Source organism: Chiloscyllium punctatum, chromosome 37 (assembly GCF_047496795.1).
Source record: "Chiloscyllium punctatum isolate Juve2018m chromosome 37, sChiPun1.3, whole genome shotgun sequence".
In the NCBI taxonomy this organism is placed as follows: Eukaryota; Metazoa; Chordata; class Chondrichthyes; order Orectolobiformes; family Hemiscylliidae; genus Chiloscyllium; species Chiloscyllium punctatum.
This window is the reverse complement of record NC_092775.1, coordinates 59,410,222-59,437,124: the sequence shown is the minus strand read 5'-3', so window position 1 is coordinate 59,437,124 and position 26,903 is coordinate 59,410,222. Positions and strand designations below refer to the sequence as shown.

Sequence of the window (26,903 nt, the reverse complement as noted above, 5' to 3'; positions counted from 1 at the left end):
ATCCTGAGGTCAAGAACAAAACACAAAACTAAAACCTTGAAATACTGAAGACTTGAATTTGGAGTCTGAGACAGCTGTCCGCTGCTACCTTGATAAAGGATGTGTGACTTGGAGCCACCGTTATCACCTTTTGGCTCGACATTCCACCTTACTCCCTGTCTTAACTTCACATGCCTCAATGTTTATCAAATCATAGAATCCCTCCAGTGGGCCATTTAGCCCATTCAGTCCACACCGACCCACTGAAGAGCATCCCACTCCGACTTACCCCATTCCCAGTAACCCTGCATTTCCCATGGCTAATCCACCTGACCTGTACATCCCTGAACATGATGGTAATTTAGTACAGCCAATCTGTCTAACCTGTAGATCTTTGGACTGCGGAAGGAATCTAAAGCACCTGGGGGAAACCCATTACGAAATGGGGAGAATGTCTGTGTGGAGTTTGCACAGTTGCCCGAGGGGGGAATTGAACCCGGGTCCTTGGCGCTGTGAGGCAGCAGTACTAACCACTGAGCCGCCCCAGTCCACTGCAGTTCACCTGATGTGAGTTGACCCATAATGCCATTAGGGAAGGAATTTCAGGATTTTGACTGCAACAGCGAAAGAACAGCAATTTATTTCCAAGTCAGGATGGTGAAGGCTTGGAAGGGAACTGGCAGGTGGTGATGTTCCCACGTATCTGCTGCCCCTGTCCTTTTAGATAGAAGTGGTTGTGGGTTTGGAAGGTGCTGTCTGAGAATCTTTGGTGAATTTCTGCAGTGCATCTTATAAATAATACACACTGCTGCTACTAAGCGCCGGTGATGGAGGGAGTGGATGTTTATGGATGTGGTGTCAATCAAGCAGGCTGCTTTGTCCTGGATGATGTCAAGCTTCTTGGGTGTTGTTGGAGCTGCACCAAAAACAATCTGATTTGCTAGTGTCCTTTAGCAAAGGAAATCCACCATCCTTACATGGAGTGGTCTGTATGTGACTCCAGATCCACAGCAATGCTTTCAACTCTTGACTGCCCTCTGGACAATTAGAGATGGGAAATAAATGCTGTCCTAGCCAGTGACACCCACATCCCACAAACGAATAAAAACATAGACATTGCAATTTGAGAACAAACCTTCCAGCTCAGCCAGCAAACTTAAAACCTGAACTATTCCCATTCGCTGAAGGGTCAGTAATTAGTAGTCAGGTTAAGATCATTGACAAGAACTGGAAGAAAGATGAAGAAGAAGGAGAACTTTGATAAAAATCCAGGTAGTTGTTAAGAGGAGTGATGGTGGTTGGTCACAATACCCTTGGGTTTTGGGCTGAGCGTGGAGAGAAGGAGAAAGGAACTGTAAACAGATATTCTGTTTCCTGATTGGTATCAAATGGTGCTTGTTGGAACATGGCCAGCTGGTCAGAATAGACACAGGCTCTGCTGCAAGTGTCCTCTATGCTTGCCCCATCACTGTTATGACTTGTTTCAGACTAACCTCTTCTGCAAGTTACTGGACAGAGTGGAAACATACTCCAGTATGGAGAGGGAAATACTGGAAATATTAGTAGAGGAGGGGGCGAGGGATTAAAAAGGCTTGCTGTTGGTTTTGGAAGCGTTTAGTTTCTGAGTAAATGTTGATGCTGGCATAATTATAAATAGTGGAGATAAACCTCAGTGTTTCAGCTGGGACTGGCAGCCACTTTGACAGCAGAATCAGTACCTTGGGTCCCCTGCAATTATCTGTTACCCTGTGATTTTGGGTTGTCAAGGGAACCCAACAAAGACAAGGAGGCCAGAACGGATCAATCATCCTTCTGCTAAAAACTAATTGGCAGCTCACACATTACAGTCCCAGCCTTCACAAGAATTCATTTCAAGTACACTCTAATGACAGATATTTGCAAAGTCTGTGATTCAGGATTGGATTCTAAACAAAATCCAGACAAAGAAAGCTGTGTAGGAAGTGCCTTGAATCTTCCACAACTTCAGGACATAGAGTCATAAAGTGAGAGCCATTTGGCCCATCTTGTCCATGGCAACCCAAAGATACCCAGATGCCCTTTTTAATCCCATCTTCCTGCACACAGCCCTACAGCTTATAGCAGGTATGGATCCAAGTACTTGTTGTAAGAGTTTAGGGTCTTTATTTCTATCACCAACTCAGGCAGCAAATTACAGACACCCACCACCATCTGCACAAAAAAGGCTTTCCTCACATCCCCTTCAATCCTTAGCTTGAATCTATGATTCCTGGTTTTTGAAATCTCTGCCAAGGGAAATGGGTTCCTCCTGTCTACTCTATCTCTACCCCTCACAATGTTGTGTACCTCAAACATATCATCCTTCAGCCTTCCCTGTTCAATGAAAAACAAACCCAATTTCCCTAATCTCTCCTCATAGCTACAATTCTCCAGCCCCAGCAACATTCAAGTCAACATTCTTTACACTCTCTCCTGACTAGAACTGCACACAATACTCCAGTTGTGGCCTCTCCAGTATCTCATATACTTTCATCATATGTCTCTACTTTTGTATACTCTATCTCTGTCAATGAAGGAGAGCATTTCATGTGTCTTTTTTACAACCTTATCTGCCTATACCACTACTGTTAGGGATCTATGAACTTATGTGCCAAGACTTCTCATTTCATCTACCCCACTCAGTACATTCCTGTTTATTGAGTGTTCCCTTTTACTGCTTGGCCTCCTCAAGCACATTACCTCACACTTATCAGAGTTGAACTCCATCTGCCATTTTCCTGCCCACTCCACCAACCGATCCTGATCATTTTGGAGCTGACAGCTAACCTCCACACACGGCCAATTTTTGTGTCATCTGCAAATTTTCCATTTGTAACCCCAACCTTCATGTCCAAATCATTAATGTATAAAACAAACTGCAGGGGTCCCAACGTCAAGTCCTGCGGAACATCACTTGAAACAGCTTTCTATTCGCAACGGCAGCCATCAACCATCGCCCTTTGTTTCCTGTTACTGAGCCAACTTTGGATGCAATTCAACACATTACCCTAGATCCCAGGGGCTTTTATTTTGTGGACAGACTGCCATGTGGGACTTTGTGAAATCCATCTCGACAACATCCAATGCACTCACTCATCAATTCTCTCCTTGTCACTTCCTCAAAGAACTGATCAAATTTGTTATGCATGACCCTCCCTTAACATGCTGACTAGCCCTGACTAGTCCACATTCTGGAATAGTGGTGCTGGAAGAGCACAGCAGTTCAGGCAGCATCCAAGGAGCTTCAAAATCGACGTTTTTGGCAAAAGCCCTTCCTGATGAAATGTCGATTTTGCTGCTCGTTGGATGCTGCCTGAACTGCTGTGCTCTTCCAGCACCACTAATCCAGAATCTGGTTTCCAGCATCTGCAGTCATTGTTTTTACCTCCTGACTAGTCCACACCTTTCTAAGTGACAACTTATGTGACCTCTCAGCATTGATTCTAACAAGTTGACGACCACCGAAGTAAGACTGACTGGCTTGTAACTGGTTGGCATTTCCTTTGTACCCTTTTTAACAACAGATCCACATTTGGATTCCTCCAGTCCTCTGGCACCTCACCTGTGTCTACTGAAGATTGGATAATAATCTGCTAATTCTTCCATTACCTCCTTCAACATCCTAGGGAACAATCCTTCTGGGATGACAACTTTTCCACTTTCAAGGATTCCAACTCCTCTAATATTTCCTTTCTTGTTATGGCTATTTGGTCCAAAATTTCACACAGCTCCTCTTGGAATACCAAATCCATATCTTTTCCTTTGTGAACGTGCATTCAAAAAATTCATTTAAAATTCTTCCCACATCCTCTGTCTTCACACAAGTTCCCTTCATTTTCTTTGATAGGTCCCATTTTTTCCTTAACTATTCTTTTGATCTTTATATACTGGTAAAACATCTTTGGCTTTTCCTTTACCTTTACCTTACTTGCTAAAAAGGAAGTCAATTTGAAATGTACTATCGCCAAGTTTGCAAATGAGTAAGTTAGCAGCCAAATGGTGAGGATAGTGCAAAGTCTACAGAGGGATGTAGATGGGTTAAGTTCCTACAATAATATAATGCAGGAATTTGAGAGGTTATGCACTTTGGCAGAAAGAACAGAGCAGCTGAATATGTTATTTAAATGAAGAAAGACTGCAGAAAGCTGCAGCACAGAGGGATTTGGGAATCTTTGTGCATAAACTACAAAAAGCTAGTATCCAAGTCAGCAGGTACCAGGAAAGGCAAATGGAATGTTGGCCTTTATTTCAAAGAAAATGGAGTACAATAATAGGAAAATCTTGCTCAAACTGCACAAGGTACATTTAAAATACAGTGAACAGTTTTGGTCCTCTTAGCTAAGGGAAGACATTGGAGGCAGTGCACAGAAGGTTAACTAGATTGATCACAGGAATGGAGGGATTTTCTTATGAGGAGAGGTTGAGTAGATGGAGATTGTACTCATTAGAGTTTAGACCTTATTGAAATATACAAGATTCTTAGGCAGCTTGACAGGATAGATGCTGAGGCTGTTTCCCTTGTGGGAGAGTCTTGGGACCAGAAGGTATAATCTGGTTATCCTTTTCAGACAGAGATACGGACAAATTTCTACTCTCAGAGGGTAGTAAATATATGAAATGCTTTACCACAGAGAGTTCTTATGTATATTCACAGCTGAGATTGATTTTTAATCAGTAAGGAAATTGAAGGGGGCATAGCTTTAAATTAAGGGGGGGTAGATATAGGACTGATGTTAGGGGTAGGTTCTTCACTCAGCGAGTCGTAAGTTCATGGAATGCCCTGCCAGTAGCAGTAGTGGACTCTCCCTCTTTATGGGTATTTAAGCGGGCATTGGATAGGTATATGGAGGATAGTGGGTTAGTGTAGGTTAGGTGGGCTTTGATCGGCGCAACATAGAGGGCCGAAGGGCCTGTACTGCGCTGTATTCTTCTATGTTCTATGTTCTATGAAGGCACTGGGGAAAAGACAGGAAAGTGGAGGATGATTGGTTCAGCCATGATCTCATTAAATGGCACAGCAGAATCAATGGGCTGAATGGCCTATTTCTGCTCCTATATCTTACAGCCTAATTGTGCACAGCAACTCCCATAATCAGCAAATTACAACAACCATAGAATCTATTTGGGTGATGTTGACCGATAGATAAATATTGCTCAGGACACTAAGGAGCCTCCTCCTGCTCTTCTTCAAATAGTGGCACAGGATCATTTACATTCATCTCAGAGAGTAGATGGTGCCTTAGTTAAACGTCACATCTGCAAGGGGGCACTTTCAACATTTGTAACATTCCCTTGGTACTGCAGCAGCAGATCAGTCTTAGGTAGCATGCTCAAGAATTGACCCCACAGCCTTCTGAATGAATACTTCCCACACTGATTCATGTAAGCTGTGCAGTGGTGGTGGTTCTTGTTGATATGATTTTCTTCTGGAGGTCCACACTCTCTTTGGGGTACCGAATCTCAGAGTACCTCGTCTTGGTGTAGGAGGCTAGTTGATAAATATTAGTATGCAATTTAAGTCAAAAGTAGGTTATTATGGCCAACCCCAGAAATAATATCATGACATGACTGTGACATTACAACCTAAGAACCCTAGCTGATGGTGTACATCCTACTCTCTGTGCTCCACCATAGTGACCATTCCTTCAGATGCCAAGCCTTAAATGCTGACATTCATTTCTTACATCTCAAAATTTGTCATTTTTCCCTCTGTCAGATGCTTCTTGAAAGCTCCCATTTTGACCAAGCTTTTGGTCACCAGTCCTAATATCTCTGGCCCAATATGAATTTTTCTCTGATTAAGTTCCTAGGTAGCACCCTGCAATATTTTTCTTTGTCAAATGTACTAAATAAATTCAAACTTCTTGTTGCTTACCATTTGCTGATCCACAATATGCTGAAGTCATTCCATATGGACAATCACTCTATGCTCAACAAATCAGAATTATAAGGAGTAGTACTTCGAGTAGGATTTCAATACATCCTTGTTGCAGGGCACAATGAATCATTGACCTGATAAAACATCCAGTAAATCAGAGGCTGAGGGGTGACCTTATAGGAGGTTTATAAAATCATGAGGAGCGTGGATAGGATAAATAGACAAGGTCTCTTCCCTGGGGTGGGGGAGTCCAGCACTAGAGGGCAACTTTAGGGTGAGAGGGGAAAGATATAAAAGAGACCTGGGAGCAACTTTTTGTGTGCATGGAATGATTTGCCAGAGGAAGTGGTGGAGGCTGGTACGATTACAACATTTAAAAGGCATCTGGATGGGTATAAATACGAATGGTTTAGAGTGATATGGGCGAAGTGGTGGCAAATAGAACTAGATTAATTTAGGATATCTAGTCGGCATGGATGAGTCGGACCAAAGTGTCTGTTTCCGGGTTGCTCTATGACTTTATCAGGACAGAATGACTCATTGCTATAACAAAGTCCTAGAGCAGGATGGGTTTAAACTACTGCCAGACTACAATCCACGTAGTCCTGCTCTGCTTGGATTTAATGAACTGTCTACCAGGGTTAGACAGGCAACATTCTCTCACCTTGTTAAAGTCTTCCGATGTCGCCCTCATCTCCTTCCAGGTCTTGTTGAGCAGCTGGATGCAGATGCAGAAGAACTCTTCAAAAGCTCGGTCATGGGTGAAGAACATGGGATGGTACTCATTGCAGCCCTCATTAGCTGCATCCACAAAATATCAACAATTAGACACCAACATAACTTAAATCATTCAATGATTTCTTACTCTGTTCGTAACTCACAAATTAAAATAAACATGGAGTAATGTTGCATGTCCTCATATTGAGCTTATATAAATGGTTGACATACAACTCGCTCAACTCCAACTTCCCTTCTTCCTCTCCAAACTTTGAGGTATTTTAGTTCTTCTGCTGGTCAGTGCTGCTAGGAACTCTCCCTTCTTGTGCTCTTCCTGAATTCCAGAGCATTTCCATAAATACTCTGCCTCTTCCTGCACCTTCATGGTATTGAATGCAAGTTCCTTCACATTGCGTCCAAAGTCAACTCACTCCTCACCTCTGCCCAACCACAAGAGTCTTCAAAACTATGCTTATCTCACTGGTCATCCTTTCCTTTTACAGTCTACAAACCAGTTGGCTGCATGTTAGACACAGATCAGATTGGTGTCAATTGCACAGGGTTCAAATCCTGGCTGGCTGGAGTAGATTCAGGATCGGTCTCCTTGCCTTAGCCGAGATGGGCATAACTTCTCGGGCTGGACTAGTCTTTGGGCAGAAAATCATAGAAGAAGAAAATGCAATGAAATGACTTCATATCGTGAGGAGATCAAGAACAAGGAGTCAAAAAAAACCCCTTAAAATTAGAGCCTAGCCATTCAGGAAGAAAAGCCAAATAGTCATATCAATCTACAATTGTCTCTCTGTTGCTCTTTTCTTCTTAAAGCTGTGGATGCAAGGGATCAACTTGAGACAATTCTCTACTTAAGTAAGGGATATGTAACAAAGGCAGGTAAATGGAAGAGATCAGTCATGACCTGACTAAATGTTAGAGCAGGCTAGAAAGACTATAAAACTCATCCTTACTCTTTATTACATTTTCTCTTCTTTTCTCTTTAAACAACAATTCTAAATGGCTGAGGCTTCTACTGATGTGCTCTCAATGGTTGAATCACTAACCTCTTGTTGAAGTAGTGGGTATTTTAATTAACAAGTTGTGTTGCACAAAGGTCATTCAAAGAAAATGTTAAGACTACATAATTCCATTCTTCATTTTGTCCTCACAAAATGAACTTCTTTAAACTAATTCATATGAAATCACACCTTCCCTTCCACTAACCTTCCTAAGGTTTTTGAAGATCATTGCACTTTGCTGAACTTCAAGGTTGAAGTCTGGATGGAAGAGAACAAAATTCACCCCAAGGGATGGAAGACATGGAGATTTAGATTTTCAGGGAGTTGGGTCAACTCGTAGAGAGCTTTGATAAGGAGCACAAGGACTAGGAGACAGAAATCCCACTCCCATTTCTGACAGTTTTGCCAACACAGGAAAGCTAAGGAGCATGAATCATAAAATTGAGAAGCCCAAACACAGGAGGGTGACCTGAAATTAGTAGAGAGTTTGAAGAGACCCAGTTTTGACTGTTCCATTAATTTGTTAATATAATCATCTATCTTTGCAAGCTTCAACTTGTTTAAAAGGTTTATAGCAGATCCCAACTGAAATCCCACTTCTCTATTGCCCAGTTCTGGCTTGAACTACAGTTTCCTAACCCTATCTTGAATTTAAGATTATTCTCCACAATCTCCCTACAATATCTAGTCCCTATTAGGCCTTCTCACCATCATCAGCATTGACACCATTTTAACTCCAAATTTTGATGGTGGTTGGGGGAATCATGGGTAATAGTGATGTCATTGGATTAGTAATCCAGAATCCCAGTCTAATTCTCTGGGGACAGTGGTTCAAAAAACAGCTGGAGGAATTTAATATAAATTTAATCTGGAATATAAAACTATTTGTAGTAATGGTGACCACAAAGCTACCATTGATTGTCTTAGAAATCTCATTTGGTACTTTAAAAAAAAAAATTCTGCTATCCTTACCAGATCCAGCCTACATATGACTCCTGAGCCATGAGACTGCACCTTAATGCAACGCCCCTCTGAAATGGCCCAACGCACCAATCAATTAAAGTGCAATTTGAAATGGGCAACTAAAGACAGCTCTACCTATGATGCTCATATCCCACCAGTGAACAGAGAGAAAAAAAATAAATCCTCTAGTCCATTTTCCTCTTCTATAAAGCCATCTAGAATCCATTTCCCAAACAAGGTTTTCTGTCAACAAACTCCACAGGTATTTGCCCATTTTCTACAAGCTTATTTAAAAATGTAAATATCACTAAAGATGAATTTTTTTTTATCTTGCAATCAACAGGGTTTGAAATCAAAAGGAAACCAACTTCAGAAAGGAAAGCACAGTTCCCACTTTTTAGCGAGGCTCTGTGTAACCAAGCAATTATTTATTTAAAGTCAAAGAAATAACATTCTTGGGCTGCGCGCATTGCTAGCAAGGCCATCATTTATTTCCCATCTCCCCCCTCTCCAAGTACCCTCAAGAAGGTGATGGTGAATTCAACTGCAAAAAACATGGTGCAGGTACACTCAAGGTGTTGCTAGGCAGAGATTTCCAGGACTGAGCAGCAGCAACAATGTCTTGGGATTATCTGTTGCTGGTAAAGGCATTACATAAAAAGCAAGTTGTTTGTTGAGACTGCAGTATAGACTGCTTTTTATAAATCTGTTGATTCTGCATATCAAAACTTACGCAGCTCTCCGACTTGCAGGATCTCGCACAACATCTTGGTGAGCTCGATGCTGCTGCGGCCAAAGGGACATTCGTGTTTATCCTCTCGACTGCTGTTCTCGAGGACAATCTGTGGTCAAACATCACGCAACAATGAACAGGACAAGGATAACTTCCTAATGCAGTCAAGGCAGCACCAAATGTTAAAAGAAGCTGGAGTCTATGTTTCCCCCATAAGCTCTGAACCACTGGAACTATTCTTCCCTTCACTGCTGGGTATGTTGTGAACAGCAATTTCAGCAACATGAACTGGATCTTCATTTATTTTTCATCCAGCAATTAATGAGGAGATCAGCCAAGATTGTATAAAATGGCAGAGCAGGCTTGAGGGGTTGAACAGCCTCCTGCTGCTCTGAATACTTACATTAAAGTCAAATGGATATAGGGCCAACTTGTCCATTGTTTCCTCATCATATCCGTCATCCCAGGAATCAGTTGAGTGAAGCTCTCTGATTTGCTTCTAACACAATTACTCTAACGCAGTAATGCCCTGCACAACTGTAATAAAACTCATCAACTTCCTATTCCATTTGTCTTGCAAGAAACTACAACATTTCATTTACATTCCTAATCACTTGCTGTAACTGCATAACTTATGTTTTGAGATTCAAGTGTCAGATCTCTATACCTCAGTTCTACAATCTCTCTCTGTCCATTTAAACAATGTGTTGACACATGCACATTTTCTAACAGAAGGCCTGTACAGTCCTGCTCAGTATTTCTGAACTAAACGGGTAATTGCTGAAGCTCCTGTAGTGCAGATGATTTTGGAAAGTGGAGGTTGGATGTTGGATATTGTGCCCACCATTCCCCGATCAAGTAGCACTTGCAAGGATCAGTAACTGAGCTGCCAGGTGTGGAATTGTACCCAGCAACAAAAAACAAATCAGCAAAATGCTGGACAGAAGCATTCAAACCTGTAAAAGGACAGAGCACATGTTCTCTCACCCTGATATAGGTGTCCTGGTGAACCTTGGCCAGGTACAGCATGTTGTCAAGTGCAAGCATTCCTGGAGGGGTCTGGGTAAAATCCATGGCTGGATTGACATGATTCTGTGGGGACAAGAGAGAAGGGACAAAGCAGTGTTACTTACACACCTGGTAAGACACAGGAAACTCAAAAGCTGCAGACAGGACAACTGGGGACCACAATCTCAAATTATGTAGTAACAGAACAAAGTCAGAGATTTACTTACCAACCTGTTCATAAACTTGGAATTGAGCCTCCCACCTCAGAGTAGAACTGAGTTAGGTGCCAAGAATGAGACCCAAATTAATATATTTCAGGTGGACAAGCAATTTCCTAAAGTGTGTGGTCCTTCTCAATTTTTTTTTGCACAGGAATTTAAAGGACCCAACCCATTCATGGCCTATGCACGACTCTCGGATTGCTACATTGGATGTGCAACTTTGAGGGAACATTAAGAGGAGGTAGTTCTTTTCCACATGTAGAACATGCTGCCAATACACTGAATTCCTCCAAGTGAGCTGCAAGTGGTTTGGCCTGGGGTAGAGGTGATCTCATGACAAAGAGACGTTTTACATAATACAAAATTGGGGCCAGACTGGATCTGGCACTATTTTGGATTATCGAATGTTGGCAAGGAATTTATTTTGGCATCTCAATTGACTGGCAGCTTTGAGCACAGCTTGTATAGGAGGGGCTGGCTGCACAAGTGTCTCTGTTGCTTTCTGTATTTCTATCGAAGAACTGCTAGATGTTCAGAATGAATTAGAATTCGTAGTGGAAGTTATAATGCAGCAAACTTTGTTTAAACCGGCACCCTCAATAAATTGGCAAAATTACGTACCTCATATTGCAAAGTCTGCATTTTAAAGCTGTAAACAAAGTTTAACTGTGACATGTATACACCTTGCATTACATTCCCATTACTTATTGTGTGATTTTACATTGATTTTAAGAGATGCGACAATAATTTTACATAGATTCTTTGAGGGATGCTGGTGTCTCAAAAGGTTTGCTTGATCAGGGTTTACCATGGTTATGTGGACCTCTTGGTTGTCCAGAATATTGATCAACTGGCACACCTCTAGTCCGATAGGTGCTGGTTAAGAAAATTATTTCTGTTCAGGAGCAAGCAGAATTAAAGCCTCTATCTCATGTCTGTAATTTGGCATTCATAAGAATATGTGAATCTAATCCAATATTCTTATCAGAGTGATAGGCTGCATATTTGCTCTGGTTTCCTTAATGCCCCAAGAAATGAATCCATAACAGCTGGTGAGCCAGACAGGCTGCTGGAAAACATTGACTTGCAAGAAGATGGGCCAGTCTTGACTGGGATTGCTGCTCCCCCCGATAGCAAAAAGAGACTGGCAATTCTAACTAAGATCCCACGAGGGCTGCTCAAACCAGTGAGGCCGACACTGACGGTGGGACTGGAAGAGGAGAAAATTGGAAGTGGGAAGAATAAAGGAAATGTAGGAATCAGCACCAGCTCAGTACTGTGAGCGTGAAATGCTAAATTCTTACACCAAATCAGCAGCGTAAAATATAAATCTGAGCAGTGAGAATGGTAGAGACAAAGTGAAACAGGATAAAAGCCACACATGACCCTAGGACAAGATTCAACAGACCCATACACTGGCACTTTTCCAATTTACATGCAGCATAGTGCCCAATAAGATGGTCTGTTTGTATTGTTCACAAGACAAAACTTTTCACTGTGCCTTAGTACACGTGTCAATCAATTCAATTCAATTCGGGAATGCCAATTCCTCTGGTGCCCTGGATTTGGAAAGCATACTGTGTCTACACCAAACAAGAGCTTCTGCCAGTTTGAACCTTTACTCTTGGTAACACAGGATTCTAGGACATTTATATCTTGGGGGTCATTTGCACACAGAATTGAGACAGTGGCATCATAGTGAGACTCTGCCCATGTTTACCGATGTGTAGCCCATCAATAAACCACCTTCCCCCAACCCGTCTGTCTGCGCAAAGGGGCACAAGTCTCTATTTTCAAAAACCAAGACTCTATTTTCTCAGATGGCTCAAAAGGAAATTTGTTTAGTCATTCTTGCATTTCAGCGACAAGTGAATTTAGAGGATCATGTGATGACAGACATTTCTAAATTCCTTAAATTCTCATTAAGGAGAGTTCTCGATTACTTGATTGCACAATGCTGCCTGCACCTACCACGAACCCCAGCATTTTATAATCCCTCGTGTACATGGCTTTCCGCTTCTCCAGATTGCTGCTGCTGTTTGGATCAGATTCAGCATCAAAGGCAACTCTTCGCAGTTCAAATATGATATCCCTTTGAGCCTGTGACAAACAGAAGGAAGGATTAAGAATGATCAGCATGAATCTCCAATCTGGATATACCGTTCCCATTCCTGAAACACAGAAGGTCAGCTATCATATCAGCTAAAGGTGTGACTACACAGAACACTTACTACAAGGTTAGAAATTTTGGGTTGTAAGATAGAGATGGGCTAGACCAAGGTTTTTTGTTTTGAACATGGAAGTTGATTTAAGATCTAATTAAAATGTTCAAAATTATGAGGTAGTTTGATCAGGAAGAACCTCGTCCCCTTGTTGAGGGGTCTATAACCAGGATTTACGACAAGTGCAAGGAGGTTAGAGGGAATTTGAGGGGAAATCTTTCCAGATGGAAGTCAGCAGAGATCTGGGATCCATAATCCAAAGGTTGTTGGAAGGCAGAAAGCAACACTCATCATTGAAGAAGTAGTTGGATATGTATTGGAGGTGCTATCAAGCACAAGATTATGAACCAAGTGTTGGAATGTGGATTTAGGCTGGTGACTACTTGTGGGCTGAATGGCCTCCTTCTAAGCTGCAAATTTCTATCATTTTACATTTCAGAGATTAAGATTACTGTACTCTCCTGACTGTGTAACCAACAACCCTTCTGATGGAATCAAAATTTAAACTATACATACAAACAGACCTGATCAGGGTCAGCAAGAGGATAAGGGCATAACAACCAGGAGGAGGAGCTGGCAATTCAGCCCCTCGGGCTGTTCTGCCATTTGATACAATCGTGGCTGATCTCATCTCAGCTTTAACTCCACTTTCTCCACCTGCTGTCCACAATCATTCAACCTATTACTCATTAAAAATCGACCTTTGCCTCAAATTTACTCTTTGTCAGCATCCACTGCACTTAGGTATGAATTCCACAGATTCATGACCCTTTGAAAGAAGTAATTTCTAGGGTCAGACATGATCCTGGTCAGAGGGACGACAGGCTAAGACCTGGATTACCAGTAAATGTTCACTCTTCGCTCCCAAATAACATTGATTATCTGAAAGCTAGAGTGTGCCAAGGATGTTACTCTGCAGTAATAGATTTTGAAGCATGTACAGACACATATGAAAGATTTCCTTTGCTGGCATTTTGCAGCTGGGTACCACAATGTTATATTCTCTGCCCAATCTATTGGCCATTAAGAAAACAATGTGAAAAGCTGGATACCACAGAGGCTGGAAAGGGTAAATAAAAAGCTAAGATTAGTTAGGAACCTGTGACTAAGTATGGCTTTTTTCAAAGGAAAGACCAAGGGAGCGATGAGCATGACAGCATTTGAAGTCCTGCCCATGACAGAAATGAGGGTAGGAGGTAGTGCAATAATATTACATTCTGACACATCAAGTTAGAGGGTGTCTGTTAGTCACATGACACAGTAAGTTGAACAAAGTGCAAAAGCAAAGAAAAGACCATTTAACTCTATGAGCTCCCCAGGTCTGCCTGGTCACAACATCATGTGTCCCACAGTCAGTAAGTTATAGCACCAAGCCTTACTTCAGGACTTCAGTACACAATTCAGATTGGAATTCAATGCAGAACTGAGGGAGTGCTACACTGATGAGGTGCTGCTTATCAGATGAGACATTAAACTGAAAGAGAAAAATAAAATGGAGGAAAGTGACTAGTAACTAAATAATAATTAAACCAATCACTAACTTGATCCTGAGGGTCCATCTTGGTCATCATCCGCTCTTCTAGAAGGTTAAAGGTCAGAACCTGAAGGACATACAGCTGATGGGCCATTTCTGTTTTGATTGGACGGTTTCCTCGAATAATGTGCTATAAAATAAAGACAGCAAGCATATTCATTGTACATGGACATTTGCAAAAGACTCTGGATTAGTGGTATGGAAGAGCACAGCAGTTCAGGCAGCATCCAAAGAGCTTCGAAATCGACGTTTCGGGCAAAAGCCCTTTATCAGGAATAAAGGCAGTGAGCCTGAAGCGTGGAGAGATAAGCTAGAGGAGGGTGGGGGTGGGGAGAAAGTAGCATAGAGTACAATGGGTGAGTGGGGGAGGGAATGAAGGTGACAGGTCAGGGAGGAGAGGGTGGAGTGGATAGATGGAAAAGGAGATAGGCAGGTAGGACAAGTCCGGACAAGTCATGGGGACAGTGCTGAGCTGGAAGTTTGGAACTAGGGTGAGGTGGGGGAAGGGGAAATGAGGAAACTGTTGAAGTCCACATTGATGCCCTGGGGTTGAAGTGTTCCGAGGCGGAAGATGAGGCATTCTTCCTCCAGGCGTCTGGTGGTGAGGGAGCGGCAGTGAAGGAGGCCCAGGACCTCCATGTCCTCGGCAGAGTGGGAGGGGGAGTTGAAATGTTGGGCCACGGGGCGGTGTGGTTGATTGGTGCGGGTGTCCCAGAGATGTTCCCTAAAGCGCTCTGCTAGGAGGCACCCAGTTTCCCCAATGTAGAGGAGACTGCATCGGGAGCAATGGATACAATAAATGTTATTAGTGGATGTGCAAGTAAAACTTTGCTGGACGTGGAAGGCTCCTTTAGGGCCTTGGATAGAGGTGAGGGAGGAGGTGTGGGCACAGGTTTTACAGTTCCTGTGGTGGCAGGGGAAAGTGCCAGGATGGGAGGGTGGGTTGTAGGGGGGCGTGGACCTGACCAGGTAGCCACGGAGGGAACGGTCTTTGCGGAAGGCGGAAAGGGATGGGGGGGAAATATATCCCTGGGGGTGGGGTCTGTTTGGAGGTGGCGGAAATGTTGGTGGATGATTTGGTTTATGCAAAAAGACTGTTCAAGTGATAAAAGCCTGGACCTGTTACTCTATCAGGCAAAGGTTCTGTACATTTTAAAGTTGACTTTAGCACCTATCAAAAATCACATGAGACCAGGTTATAGACCAACAGGTTTATTTGGAAGGACAAGCTTCTGGAGTGCTGCTCCTTCATCAGGTAGCTAGTGGAATAGGATCATAAGACACACAATTTATAGCAAAAGATTATAGTGTCATACAACTGATGCAATATATTGAACAAACCTAGATGGTTGTTAAGTCTTTCACCTTTTGGGAAGGGTTGCAGGTTTTGATTAATTCATTTGTGAATCCCAGAACTTCTTTTAAGTCACATTCCAGAGATAAATTATCCACCCCAGTCCAATACCAGCACCTCTACATTATTCCTGTTAGGAAGCAGAGGCAAGCTGGTCATTACTCAAGGAGCTATGCATTTTAACATGCATTCACTCTCAGGATGTCACTGGAAAGGTGACCATGTATTGCCCTTCCCTAATTGTCTAAGATTTGAAACAGGCGAAAGTGGGTACTGCAGATGCTGGAGATTAGAGTCAAGATTAGAGTAGTGCTAGAAAAACACAGCAGGTCAGGCAGCATCCGAGGAGCAGGAAAATCGATGTTTTGGGCAAAAGCCATCCTGCTCTCAGATGCTGCCAGACCTGCTGTGCTTTTCCAGCACCACTCTAATCTTAACTAAGATTTGAAATAACAGATAACTTGCAGAGCTATTTCAGAGGGAACCGTTAAGAATTAATCACTTTGATAGGGGACTGGAGTCATTGATAGGCCCAGAACAAGTGGAAAAAAGGCAGATTTGATAGTGAACCAAAGTCAGGGTAAATTTTACAGTCACCAGCTTCTTATTTAAAAATTAAATTGAAATTTTCAAACCAGGATTTAAACACATGCCCCGCCCAGCCATTACCATCAAGAAAGGCAATCAATGAAGAGTATCGAGGGACTTGCCAGGAGCAGTACCATGCATTAGACATCAATCTCTTGAAGCTATAAAATTTGTATGTCAACCAGTGTAAGCAGCAGGTCCCCATCAGTCTACTCTCACTCATGAGTCAAGTGATGGAAAGTGCCATCAGTGACGTCAAGCAGCTCTTGCTTAGCAGTAACCTGCCCAATGGCATTTACTTTGGAATATGCCAAAGGCATTCAGCCCTGACCTCATTACAGCCTTGGTTCAAACATGGATGAAAGAGCTGAATTCCAGAAGTAAAATGAGAGTGACAGCCCTTCACATCATGGGTGCATTCAACCAAGTGAGGAATCAAAGGAGCCCTAGCAAAACTAAAATCAATGGAAATTATGAGTAGCACAATTTGCTGGTTGGAATTGAATTGAATTGAATTTATTGTCACATGTACCAAGGCACAGTGAAAAGCTTTGTCTTGTGAGCAATACGGGTAGATCACTGAGTTAAATAGCATAGATAAGTAAATAATAGGTAAACTGGCAAAACAAAAACACAGATACAGGCAAATGCTAAAAGTTTGAGAGTCCATTCAGTATTCTAACAACAGTAGGGTAGAAACTGTTTTTAAACCACCTGGTGCCTCTGTACCTTCTCCCTGATGGTAGAGGTTGTAGAAAAGCATTGCCAGGGTGGGATGGATCTTTGAGAATGCTGGAGGCCTTTCCCTGACAGCGGGCCTGGTAGATGGATTCTATACGCATAATGGAGTCATACTGGGCATAAAGGAGGATGGTTGTGATTGTTGGAGGTCAGTCATCGCAGCTCCAGGACATCTCCACAGGAGTTCCTCAGGGTAGTTTCTTCAGCCCAATCATCTCCAGCTGCTTCAAATGACTAGAAACGGGGACATTCGGTGATGATTGCACAACATTCAGCACCATTTGTGACCCCTCAGGTACTGAAGCAGTCAGTGTCTAAATACCACAAGACCTGGTTTGGGCTGACAACTAGCAATTAACACTCCTGCCACATGTCAGACAATGCCCACCTCCAACAAAAACAAACAAACAAACAAACAAACAAACAAACTAACTATCTCCCATTGACATTCAATGCATTACCATCACTGAATCTCATAAAGCATCATTCTAGAGCTAATCAGTAACCAGACGCTAAATTGGACTTGCCATGTAAATATGGTGGATACAACAACAGGTTAGAGGCAAGTAACTAACCTCCCAATGCTTGTTCACCACCTACAAGTCATAATTCACAATATTTCGCACTTGCCTAGATTAGTGCAGCTCCAATAATACTTGAGAGTTTATTAATTCAAAAATTCATTAGATATAGGAGCAAAATTAGGCTATTCGGTCCATCAAATCAACTCCGCCATTCGATCATGGTTGATATGCTCCTCAGGAGAAAGTGATGACTGCAGATGTTGGAGATCAGAGTCGAAAAGTATGGTGCTGGAAAAGCACAGCCGGGCAGGCAGCATCCAAGGAGCAGGAGAATCGACATTTCAAGAATAAGCCCTTCAGTCAAGCCCTTCCTGATGAAGGGCTTATGCTCGAAACGTCGATTCGCCTGCTCCTCCTTCGCCAGCACCACACCTTTTGACTCTGATAAGCTCCTCACCCCCACTTTCCTGCCTTCTTTCCATATCCTCCAACCCATTAACAATTAAAAATTTGTCCAACTCCTCCTTAAGTTTACTCACTGTCCCAGCATCCACTGCACTGTGGGGGAGTGACTTCCACAGATTCACAATCCTTTGGGAGAAGTAGTTACTCCTCAAGTTTGTTTTAAATTTGCTGCCCCTCATCCGGAGATTATGACCTCTCGTCCGAGAATGCCGCACAGGAGGAAGCATCCACTCCACATCTATTTTATCCATACCTTTTATCATCTTGAATAACTCAATTTGATCTACCCCCATTCTTCTAAATTCCAGAGAGTATAGGCCTAAATTGTTCAATCTCTCTTCAAACTACAAACCCATCATCTCTGGGATCAATCTTGTGAACCTCCTCTGAAATGCCTCCAATGCCACTACATGTTTCCTTAAATAAGGGGACCAAAATTGTACACAATACTCCAGGTGTGTTCTCATCAATACCGTGCACAGTTGCAACAATACTTTCTTATCTTTATATTCTATTCCTTTAGCTACAAAAGCCAACTTTCCATTCGCCTCCTTTACTATCTGCTGTACCTGCTTGCTATTTTTATGTTACTCATGAACGAGGACACCCCGATCCCTCTGTACTGGAATACCCCGAAGTCTCTTCCCATTTTTCTGACCAAAATGAATGACCTCACACTTATCCACATTAAACTTCATCTACCACATTTTGGCCCACGCTTCTAACCTATCTATATCCATTTGTAAGGTTCTTACCTCCTCATTGCAATTTACCATCCTGCCTATTTTTGTGTCATCTGCAAACTTGGCTATAGAGCCTTCTATCCCTGTATTGACACCATATAGGCCAAAACATCCAACTTGATTGATACTATATCTACAAACATTTGCTTCCTCCACTGACGATACTTGGGAGCAGCAGTGTGGACCATCTACAAGATGTTCTGCAGGAATTCACCAAACTTCTCAGACAGCACCTTCTAAACACACAGCAACTACCAACGAGAAGGACAAGGGCAGCAGATAAATGGGAAATCCACACCAGCAAGTTCCCCTCCAAATCGCTCTTTTCAATCATTTCCAACTTGGAGATATCAATCATTCCTTCAGTGTCACTGAGTCAAGATCCTGGAATGTCCTCCCTCCCTGACAGCATTGTGGATCTATCTCTACTCCAATGACAATAGCAGCTCAAGAAGGCAGCTCACCACCACTTTCTCAAGCAGCAGTCATTTATATATAGAACAGAGCAGTACAGGCCCTTCTGTTCTCAATGTTGTGCTGACCTATTTGTTGTTATTGTGTCGCCATAGCCTTACCAGACCATAGGGGCTGCTCTCTCATTAGAGAGAGAAGCGACTGATGGTGATTTAACCTGAGGGCCACCAAACCTCAAGCAAGGGAGGAGGTTGAGAAGGAGAGCTCATCATAGTAACCTCAAACCAGTGATGGGAATTGAACCCACGCTGTTGGCATCACACTGCTCTGTAAACCAACAATCCAGCCAACTTAAGGTAAACCAATTCCTGCTGACCTTTTATCTTACTCTAAGATCAAACTAACCTACATACCTTACATTTTACTATCATCTATGTGCCTTAAATGTATCTGACTCTACTATAGGGATGGACAACAAATGCTGGCCCCAGTCAATGATGCCTACATCCTATGAAAGAATTACCTGAATTAGGAACCAGCTCGATGACCACAACACTGGATTACCTTTCCAAAATAAAAAGCTGCACATTACTTCATGAGTCAAGACTCCCCCTTTTGCTGCAGACATGGTTATGTTTAAGAGGTAGTGGTTTTCTTGGAAGGGGAAATGATTTTAAATTTAATTTATGAAAAAAGCTATTGAATGTTTCAGAGTTCCAAATAAACATGTTGGACTATAACCTGGTGTTGTATGATTTTTAACTTTGTACACCTCGGTCCAACACCAGCACCTCCAAATCAGAGTTACAGGTCTTTGTTGTACTTACGTTTAAAATTATGGACCTCAGCTGCTTCTGTGCCAGGATATTGGACATCTCCTGTGGGAACATAGCAGGACTCAGGTATATTCTTGGCTCAGAAACTGAACCCCAACATTAGTTATAAAAGAGCAGAAATTTCTGGAAATACTCAGCAGACTGTGCACCTTCTGAAGTGAGAGAAACAAGGTTTAGGTTTCAGGTCAATACTCTTTCATCAAACAGTAACTCTGTTTCTCAGTCCTCAGTTACTACCTTGACCTATTGAGCACTTTCTGTTTTCTATTCTCTATTTCCAGCAATACCACTTACCTTCTCCTGTCTCAGAACAGACTAGCACACCACCTACAGGACACTGTTTATATTGCATTTAAAGGTCGTAATGCCTCTGTTCACATGAAGGCTGCCTGGAATTGGGAATAAATGAGCAGGATGAGGCCATTTAGTCTGCTCTTCATGCAGTGGCTTCAGACCGAGCAACATTTTGTGGGATTAAGTTCCAAATGTCCACTATCTTTTGCATGAAGAATGAAGTGCTCCCTGACAAGAGCCCTGAACAATCCAGCTGTAACTTTAAGATGTGTCAGATAGTTCTGGACTTTCCATTTGAGGAAATAGTTTTCCTCCATCCCATCAAACCCTTCAATAATCTTAATTGCTTGAAATTAAATCACTATGAAGTCTTGCACACTCAAGGTAGTTAAAACTCAGATGTTACAACTTCTCCTCATACTTCACTGTTATAACTGCAGTATCATTCCAGTGAATCTGATTTCACCTTCAAGGTCAATAGATCCTTCCCAAAGTGCAGTGCTAGAACTAGGTTAATTAACTAAATGGAGTCTGGTCAGAGCATTTTATAGCTGCAGCACAAATCCCACCAATTTACATTATGGTTTTTAGTGACTTCTTTACTCACACCTCCAAAATCTCTGAACCCCTACTGCCCTTACTTTCTCACATCTGGAAAGAACTGTATGGGCCCAACCCACCAACCATGCCAATCAGATGCTTGGCTAATACCAGGCGCAGCAGTGGACACTGCTGAGAGAGCAGCCCGTCCCCAGTAATGAGAGTCACAGGAGTTGGACACCAAGCTACGTGGAGCGTTTCAGCTGGTTTGCAAGAGGGATATAGAAAGGGCATGTTTGAGTGATAGCCAGGCAGAGACAATGATCTTGGACTGACAGGCGGTATGGTGGTAACTCTAATGGGCACAGAGGACCTGCCCTAGGAACTTCCCACCCTCCATCCTGAACCTTGTCTAACAAGAACAATTCCATTAAAACCACCAACTTCCGAGATAATGCAGGTCTCCTGCAGTAACAGCTAAAGTGATGGTGGAAGCTGGAGGAAGCCCTCAAGTGATTAATTTGGAATTTATGGACTTCAAGAGGCTCATAGGTAGACAGCAGGGTGGGGGGGAAGAGGGGGATGGGGGGTGGAGTGAGGTCTGCAAATGCTAGAGATCAGAGTCGAGAGTGTGTTGCTGGAAAAGCACAGCTGGTCAGGCAGCATCCGAAGAGCAGGAGAATTGACGTTTCAGGCATAAGCCCTTCATCAGGAATGAGACTCAAAGGGAGGCAGGCGGAGTGACATTGCCACCTACCTTGTCAAATTTCAGACAGATTCAGTTGGGGGGGTTGGGGGTGGAATCAGCTGTGGGTAGGTCTTGTATTGGATTTTCCAGGTCCCTCTACTTTCAAACGGATTGGTGAGGGAGCATTACAACCAGCTTCATATTTCTTGGGTTGAAAGTGGATGACCTCACATTTGCCCACATTGAAATTCCATCTGCCCCATTCTCATCAATTCATGTTAGTCAATCTTCCTTTCCAACTCTATCTCCCTTCTGCACTGCCTGCACCGCATCAGCAAACTCAAGACAGATTGCTCTGTATCCCTCCAACTAATGAGTAGAAAGATGAGGCTTAAAGTCCTGTGGGGACCACTAAGTTCATCCTGCTGCTTAGAGTACATACACATTACTCCTATTCTCGGTCTCTCATCTCTTAACCAATTCTGTACCGACGTCTGAAATTGCTCCCCAATTCCATATGGTCTCAGTTTTATCAAGTCAGTTAATGGGATTGTAGTAAATGGGAGCTCACAGAAAAAACATCCTTACCTTTTTTCTTTAAAATAAACTTGTTTGTGACAATCACAGAATTGTTATGTAGAAGCATGTCATTCAGCCCATCATGTCTGCACCAGCACTCTAAATGACCATCATGACTTGGTGCCATTCTCCTGCCTTTATTCCCATACACTTGCATATTCCTTCTATTTTAATAATTATCCAATACTCTGCTGAATGCCTCAACTGAACCTGGCTCAACATGTTTCCAGTCAGTACATTCCAGACTCTAACTACTCACTTTGTGAAAATGGTTTCTTCTCGCATCACATTTGCAAATCACTTCACTTGCAAATCACTTGAAACTCATTCCTGATCCTTTTACAAGCGAGAGCAATTTCTCTCTATACTCTAACCTCTCATTATTTGGAAACTACCACATCTCCCCTTGGTCTTCATCACTTCAATAAGAACAGTTCCAACCTCTCCAATCATATCCTCCTGAAAGTCTCTCATCCATGGAACTATTCACATGCATTCTCCCCATGCGTTCACATCCTTCCTAAATTGAACTATGCACAATACTCTAGGTGAGACCCAACAAGTGCCTTGTGCAAGTTCAACATCACTTCCTTGTTCTTGTACTGTTCTTGTAGACCACTATTAATAAAGCCATGAACACTCTATTCTTTATTAACTTTCATTACCTGTCCCGTCACCTTCAATGATCTGTGCACACATATATCCAAGTGCTCCTACACCCCTGTTAAAATTTAACTATTTAACTTTTGATGCTTCTCCATGCTCTTCCAACCAAAACACATTACCTCACACTTCCCTGTACTGAACTGCTTCAGCTCCTTAACCAACCAGTCCACCAACTTGTCTACGTCCTTTGGAATTTTTACACTGCCCTCCTCACAACTTGCAATGCTTCCAAGTTTTGCATTATAGACAAACTTTCAAACTGCCCACTGCACTTTAATATATGTCAGTAAAAGCAAGGGTCCAAATACAGACCTCTGGGAACTCACTACATACCTCCCTCTAGTGGAAAAATATCCATTGATCATTTCTCTATTTCCTATCACTCAGCCACTTGTGCCTCCACATTGCAACTGTCCCTTTTATTCCATGGTCCACAACTTTTCCCACAAGTCTGATATGTGGCATAACATCAAAATCCTTCTAGAAATTCATGTACACTACACCAACAGCATTACCCTTACTGACTCTTACTGTTACTTCTTCAAGAAAGACAGGAAAGTTAATTAAATATGATCTTTCATTTGGAAATTCTTGAGGACTCTTCCTGATCAATCTATTTTTTCTCCATGGAACTACTAATTCTATCCCTCATAATTATTTCTCGAGGTTTTCTCACAACTGAAGTTAAACTAACTGGCAATTGCTGGGCATATCCTTACTACATTTTTTTAAACAAAGACATGATGCTTTCAATTCTCCAAGCATCTGGCACTTCTCCTGCATTTAGAGGAGACTGAAGATTATGGCTAGTGCACCTGCAAATTCCACACTCACTTCAATATCATTGATGCATCTCACACAGTCATAGAGTCATAGAGATGTACAGAATGGAAACAGACCCTTCGGTCCAACCAGTCCATGCTGACCAGATATCCAACACCATCTAGTCCCACCTGGCAGCAACCGGCCCATATCCCTCCAAGCCTTTCCTATTCATGTACCCATCCAAATGCCTCTTAAATGTTGCAATTGTACCAGCCTCCACCACTTCCTCTGGCAGTTCATTCCATACCCGTACCACCCTGTGTGTGAAAATGTTGCCCCTTAGGTCTCTTTTATATCTTTCCCCTCTCACCCTAAAACCTATGCCCTCTAGTTCTGGACTCCCCAACCCCAGGGAAAAGACTTTGCCTATTTACCCTATCCATGCCTCTCATAATTTTGTAAACCTCTATAAGGTCACCCCTCAGCCTCCCACACTCCAGGGAAAACAGCCCCAGCTTGTTTAGCCTCTCCCTATAGCTCAGATCCTCCAACCCTGGCAACATCCTTGTAAATCTTTTCTGAACCCTTTCAAGTTTCACAACATCTTTCCGATAAGAAGGAGACCAGAATTGCTTGCAATATTCCAACAGTGGCCTAACCAATGTCCTGTACAGCCGCAACATGACCTCCCATCTCCTGTACTCAATACTCTGACCAATAAAGGAAAGCATACCAAATGCCTTCTTCACTATCCTATTTACCTGTGACTCCACTTTCAAGGAGCTATGAACCTGCACTCCAAAGTCTCTTTGTTCAGCAACACTCCCTAGGACCTTACCATTAAGTGTATAAGTCCTGCTAAGATTTGCTTTCCCAAAATGCAGCACCTCGCATTTATCTGAATTAAACACCATCTGCCACTTCTCAGCCCATTGGCCCATCTGGTCAGGATCCTGTTGTTAACTTGAAGTATCCACACTCAATCCAACACTTCTTCCATTTAACCTTACTTGTGGTACAGTTTCCTCTTCAAGTCTCCAGGGCTATGGTAGCATCTACCTTCTTGGTAGAGACAGATACAAAGTATTCTTTTAACTCCTCAGCGTTGCCCCCTGCAGCCATGTAAAAGTCATCTTTTTGGTCTCAAATTGCCTTCCTTCTATTTGCTACTCGGTTACTATTTATATGCAAATTTGGGATTTTCTTTCTGTTGGCTGCCAGTCTTTTCTCAATTCAACTTTACTTCTTTAATATGCTTTTTTACCTCCCACTGGAATCTTCTCTTGGTTCTCAACTATATTTTTACCTGACATTTATCACAAATACAATGTTCTCTCCTTTATCTTAATTTCTATCTCCTTGGTCAGTGACAGAGATCTGAATTGAGTTGTCCTATCTTTCCCCTTTGATGGACTATACCTTGTCAATATCTGATCCAAATTTTCTTTGAAGCCACACAATTCTTCAGTTACTGTTTTTCCCACCAAAACCAGGCAATCCTGGGAGAAAGTGAGCATTGAGGTCAGAGAGTGTAATGCTGGAAAAGCACAGCAGGTCAGGCAGCATCCAAGGAGCAGGAGAATTGAAGTTTTGGGCATAAGTCCTTCCAGTCAAAGCAGTCAAGCTCTGATTTTGTCCCATTGAAGTCTGCTCTCTGAAAACTGACTGGTCATATTCTGGATTTTTAATACTATTCTGAAAAAGGGTCACTGGACCCGAAATGTCGACTCTGCATTCTCTCCACAGATGCTGTTAGATATATCGAGCTTCTCCAGCAATTTCTGGTTTTGTTTTAGATTTCCAGCACCTGCATTTCATATTTTTATTTCAGTTTAAATGCAGTCTGCCATTGTGGAGTAGGTCTCTTTTACCCCAGACTGGATAGAAAATGTTAAGTGTTTTAGCCAATATTGGCATTGTCACACAGTCTCAAGCATTGGTCTGCAGACATGCTAATTGCTCCACAAAGCCTGCTGGGATTTAATGATAGTACATGACATGTACAGGAGGTCATTTGACTTGTTGCAGCTTTTTGAATCAACAATCCTACTCATTACTCTGCAGCCATAAAAAAATTCCCTTTTGACGACCTGATCCAAGATGGAGGACAGGAAACATTTCTGGCTGTAACAGCTGTTCCTTTTTTGAGGTATTTTAGGTGCTGGAGTTGATTTCCTTGAATTCCAGGAGCAGCAATTACTGTTTTATATGCTGTTGCAAAAAAATGTCAAAACAATGGCATTTATAAAAGGGACAGGAACAGGCAAAGGCAGCACGTGGTCAGGTCAGTGCAGGAGAGAGAGAGAGAGACCCACACTGCTCCCTCACACAGCAGTGAACCTGTGCAGTTACTGCCTTTGCTATTCAATTCATTTTGCGCTGGACATCGGAGTGCATCTGGGAAAATTAACAAACAGTGAAATTCACAACGGACCTTGGAGGAACCCGTCTGGGAGACGTCACAGCACAGAGACAGATAAGTGAAGTTTTAAGTATAGCCTTGCTGTAAATCTACAAAAGTGAGTAGAGCGGGTTCTTTCTGGATTATATGTTTTATTTGAGATATATCTCTTGATTAAACTTAACAATATAAGCCATAAGTATTAAGTTAGCCTGGAACAGTATTTTGCAGAGGAATAAAACAGTGCTATTTTCTTGATCTGCAGATTGGAAGAAGCTAAAATGGCCCTTAGTGGAGTGATATACTCTTCTTGTCAGATGTGGGAGTTTAGGGAAAGTTTACGTGTTACTGAGGATTACATCTGCAAAAAATGCCGTTGGTTGCGAATCCGGTCAGATTGAATGGTTCGGTTGGAGCGACTGTTGGAGGCAATGAGGCATTTACAAGAGCAAGGGGGTGTGATGGATGACAATTATAGGAAGGGAGAACAGTCACAGATACAGTCAAGTAGATGGGTTTACGCAGGAAAGATAGGAGAGGTAGGCAGGTAGTGCAGGAGTGTCCTGTGGCTATCCCCATCTCAAACAAGTATACTCTTTGGAAAATGTAGGGGGTGATGGATACTCAGGGAGATTTAGCATGAACAGCCAAGTTTCTGGTTTTGAAACAGCAATGAAGGGTACGTCGGGTTCCAAGAGATCGTTTGTGTTAAAGGACTCTCTAGTTCGAGGCACAAACAGATGTTTCTGTGGCCAGCAGCAAAAAATCAGAATGGTGTGTTGCCTCCCTGGGGCCAGGACCAAGGATGTCTCAGAGTGGGTGCAGAATGTTCTCACAGGGGAGAGGGACCAGCAGGAGGTCATTGTACACATTGGAACCAATGACACAGGAAGGGAAAAGGATGAGATTTTGAAGGGAGAATATAGAGAGGAAGGAATTTAAAAAGGAGGCCCTCGAGAGTAGTAATATCTGGATGATTCCCGGTGCTACAAACTAGTGAGGGTAGGAATAGGAAGATA

General features: G+C 42.5%; 1 protein-coding gene across 4 annotated transcripts in view; it reads right to left on the bottom strand.

The window, feature by feature from the left end:
- The window catches only part of LOC140463144 (engulfment and cell motility protein 2), a 183,149-nt gene that overhangs the window by 40,893 nt on the left and 115,353 nt on the right, over positions 1-26,903 (bottom strand). For all 4 annotated transcript variants that reach the window (XM_072556900.1, XM_072556903.1, XM_072556901.1 and 1 more), the window contains 6 exons: positions 19,943-19,993; positions 14,294-14,416; positions 12,502-12,630; positions 10,289-10,393; positions 9,302-9,410; positions 6,540-6,676 (listed from right to left, as the gene is read on the bottom strand). In XM_072556900.1, the coding sequence (XP_072413001.1) occupies positions 6,540-6,676; positions 9,302-9,410; positions 10,289-10,393; positions 12,502-12,630; positions 14,294-14,416; positions 19,943-19,993 (654 nt within the window). The remainder of the gene's footprint in view (positions 1-6,539; positions 6,677-9,301; positions 9,411-10,288; positions 10,394-12,501; positions 12,631-14,293; positions 14,417-19,942; positions 19,994-26,903) is intronic.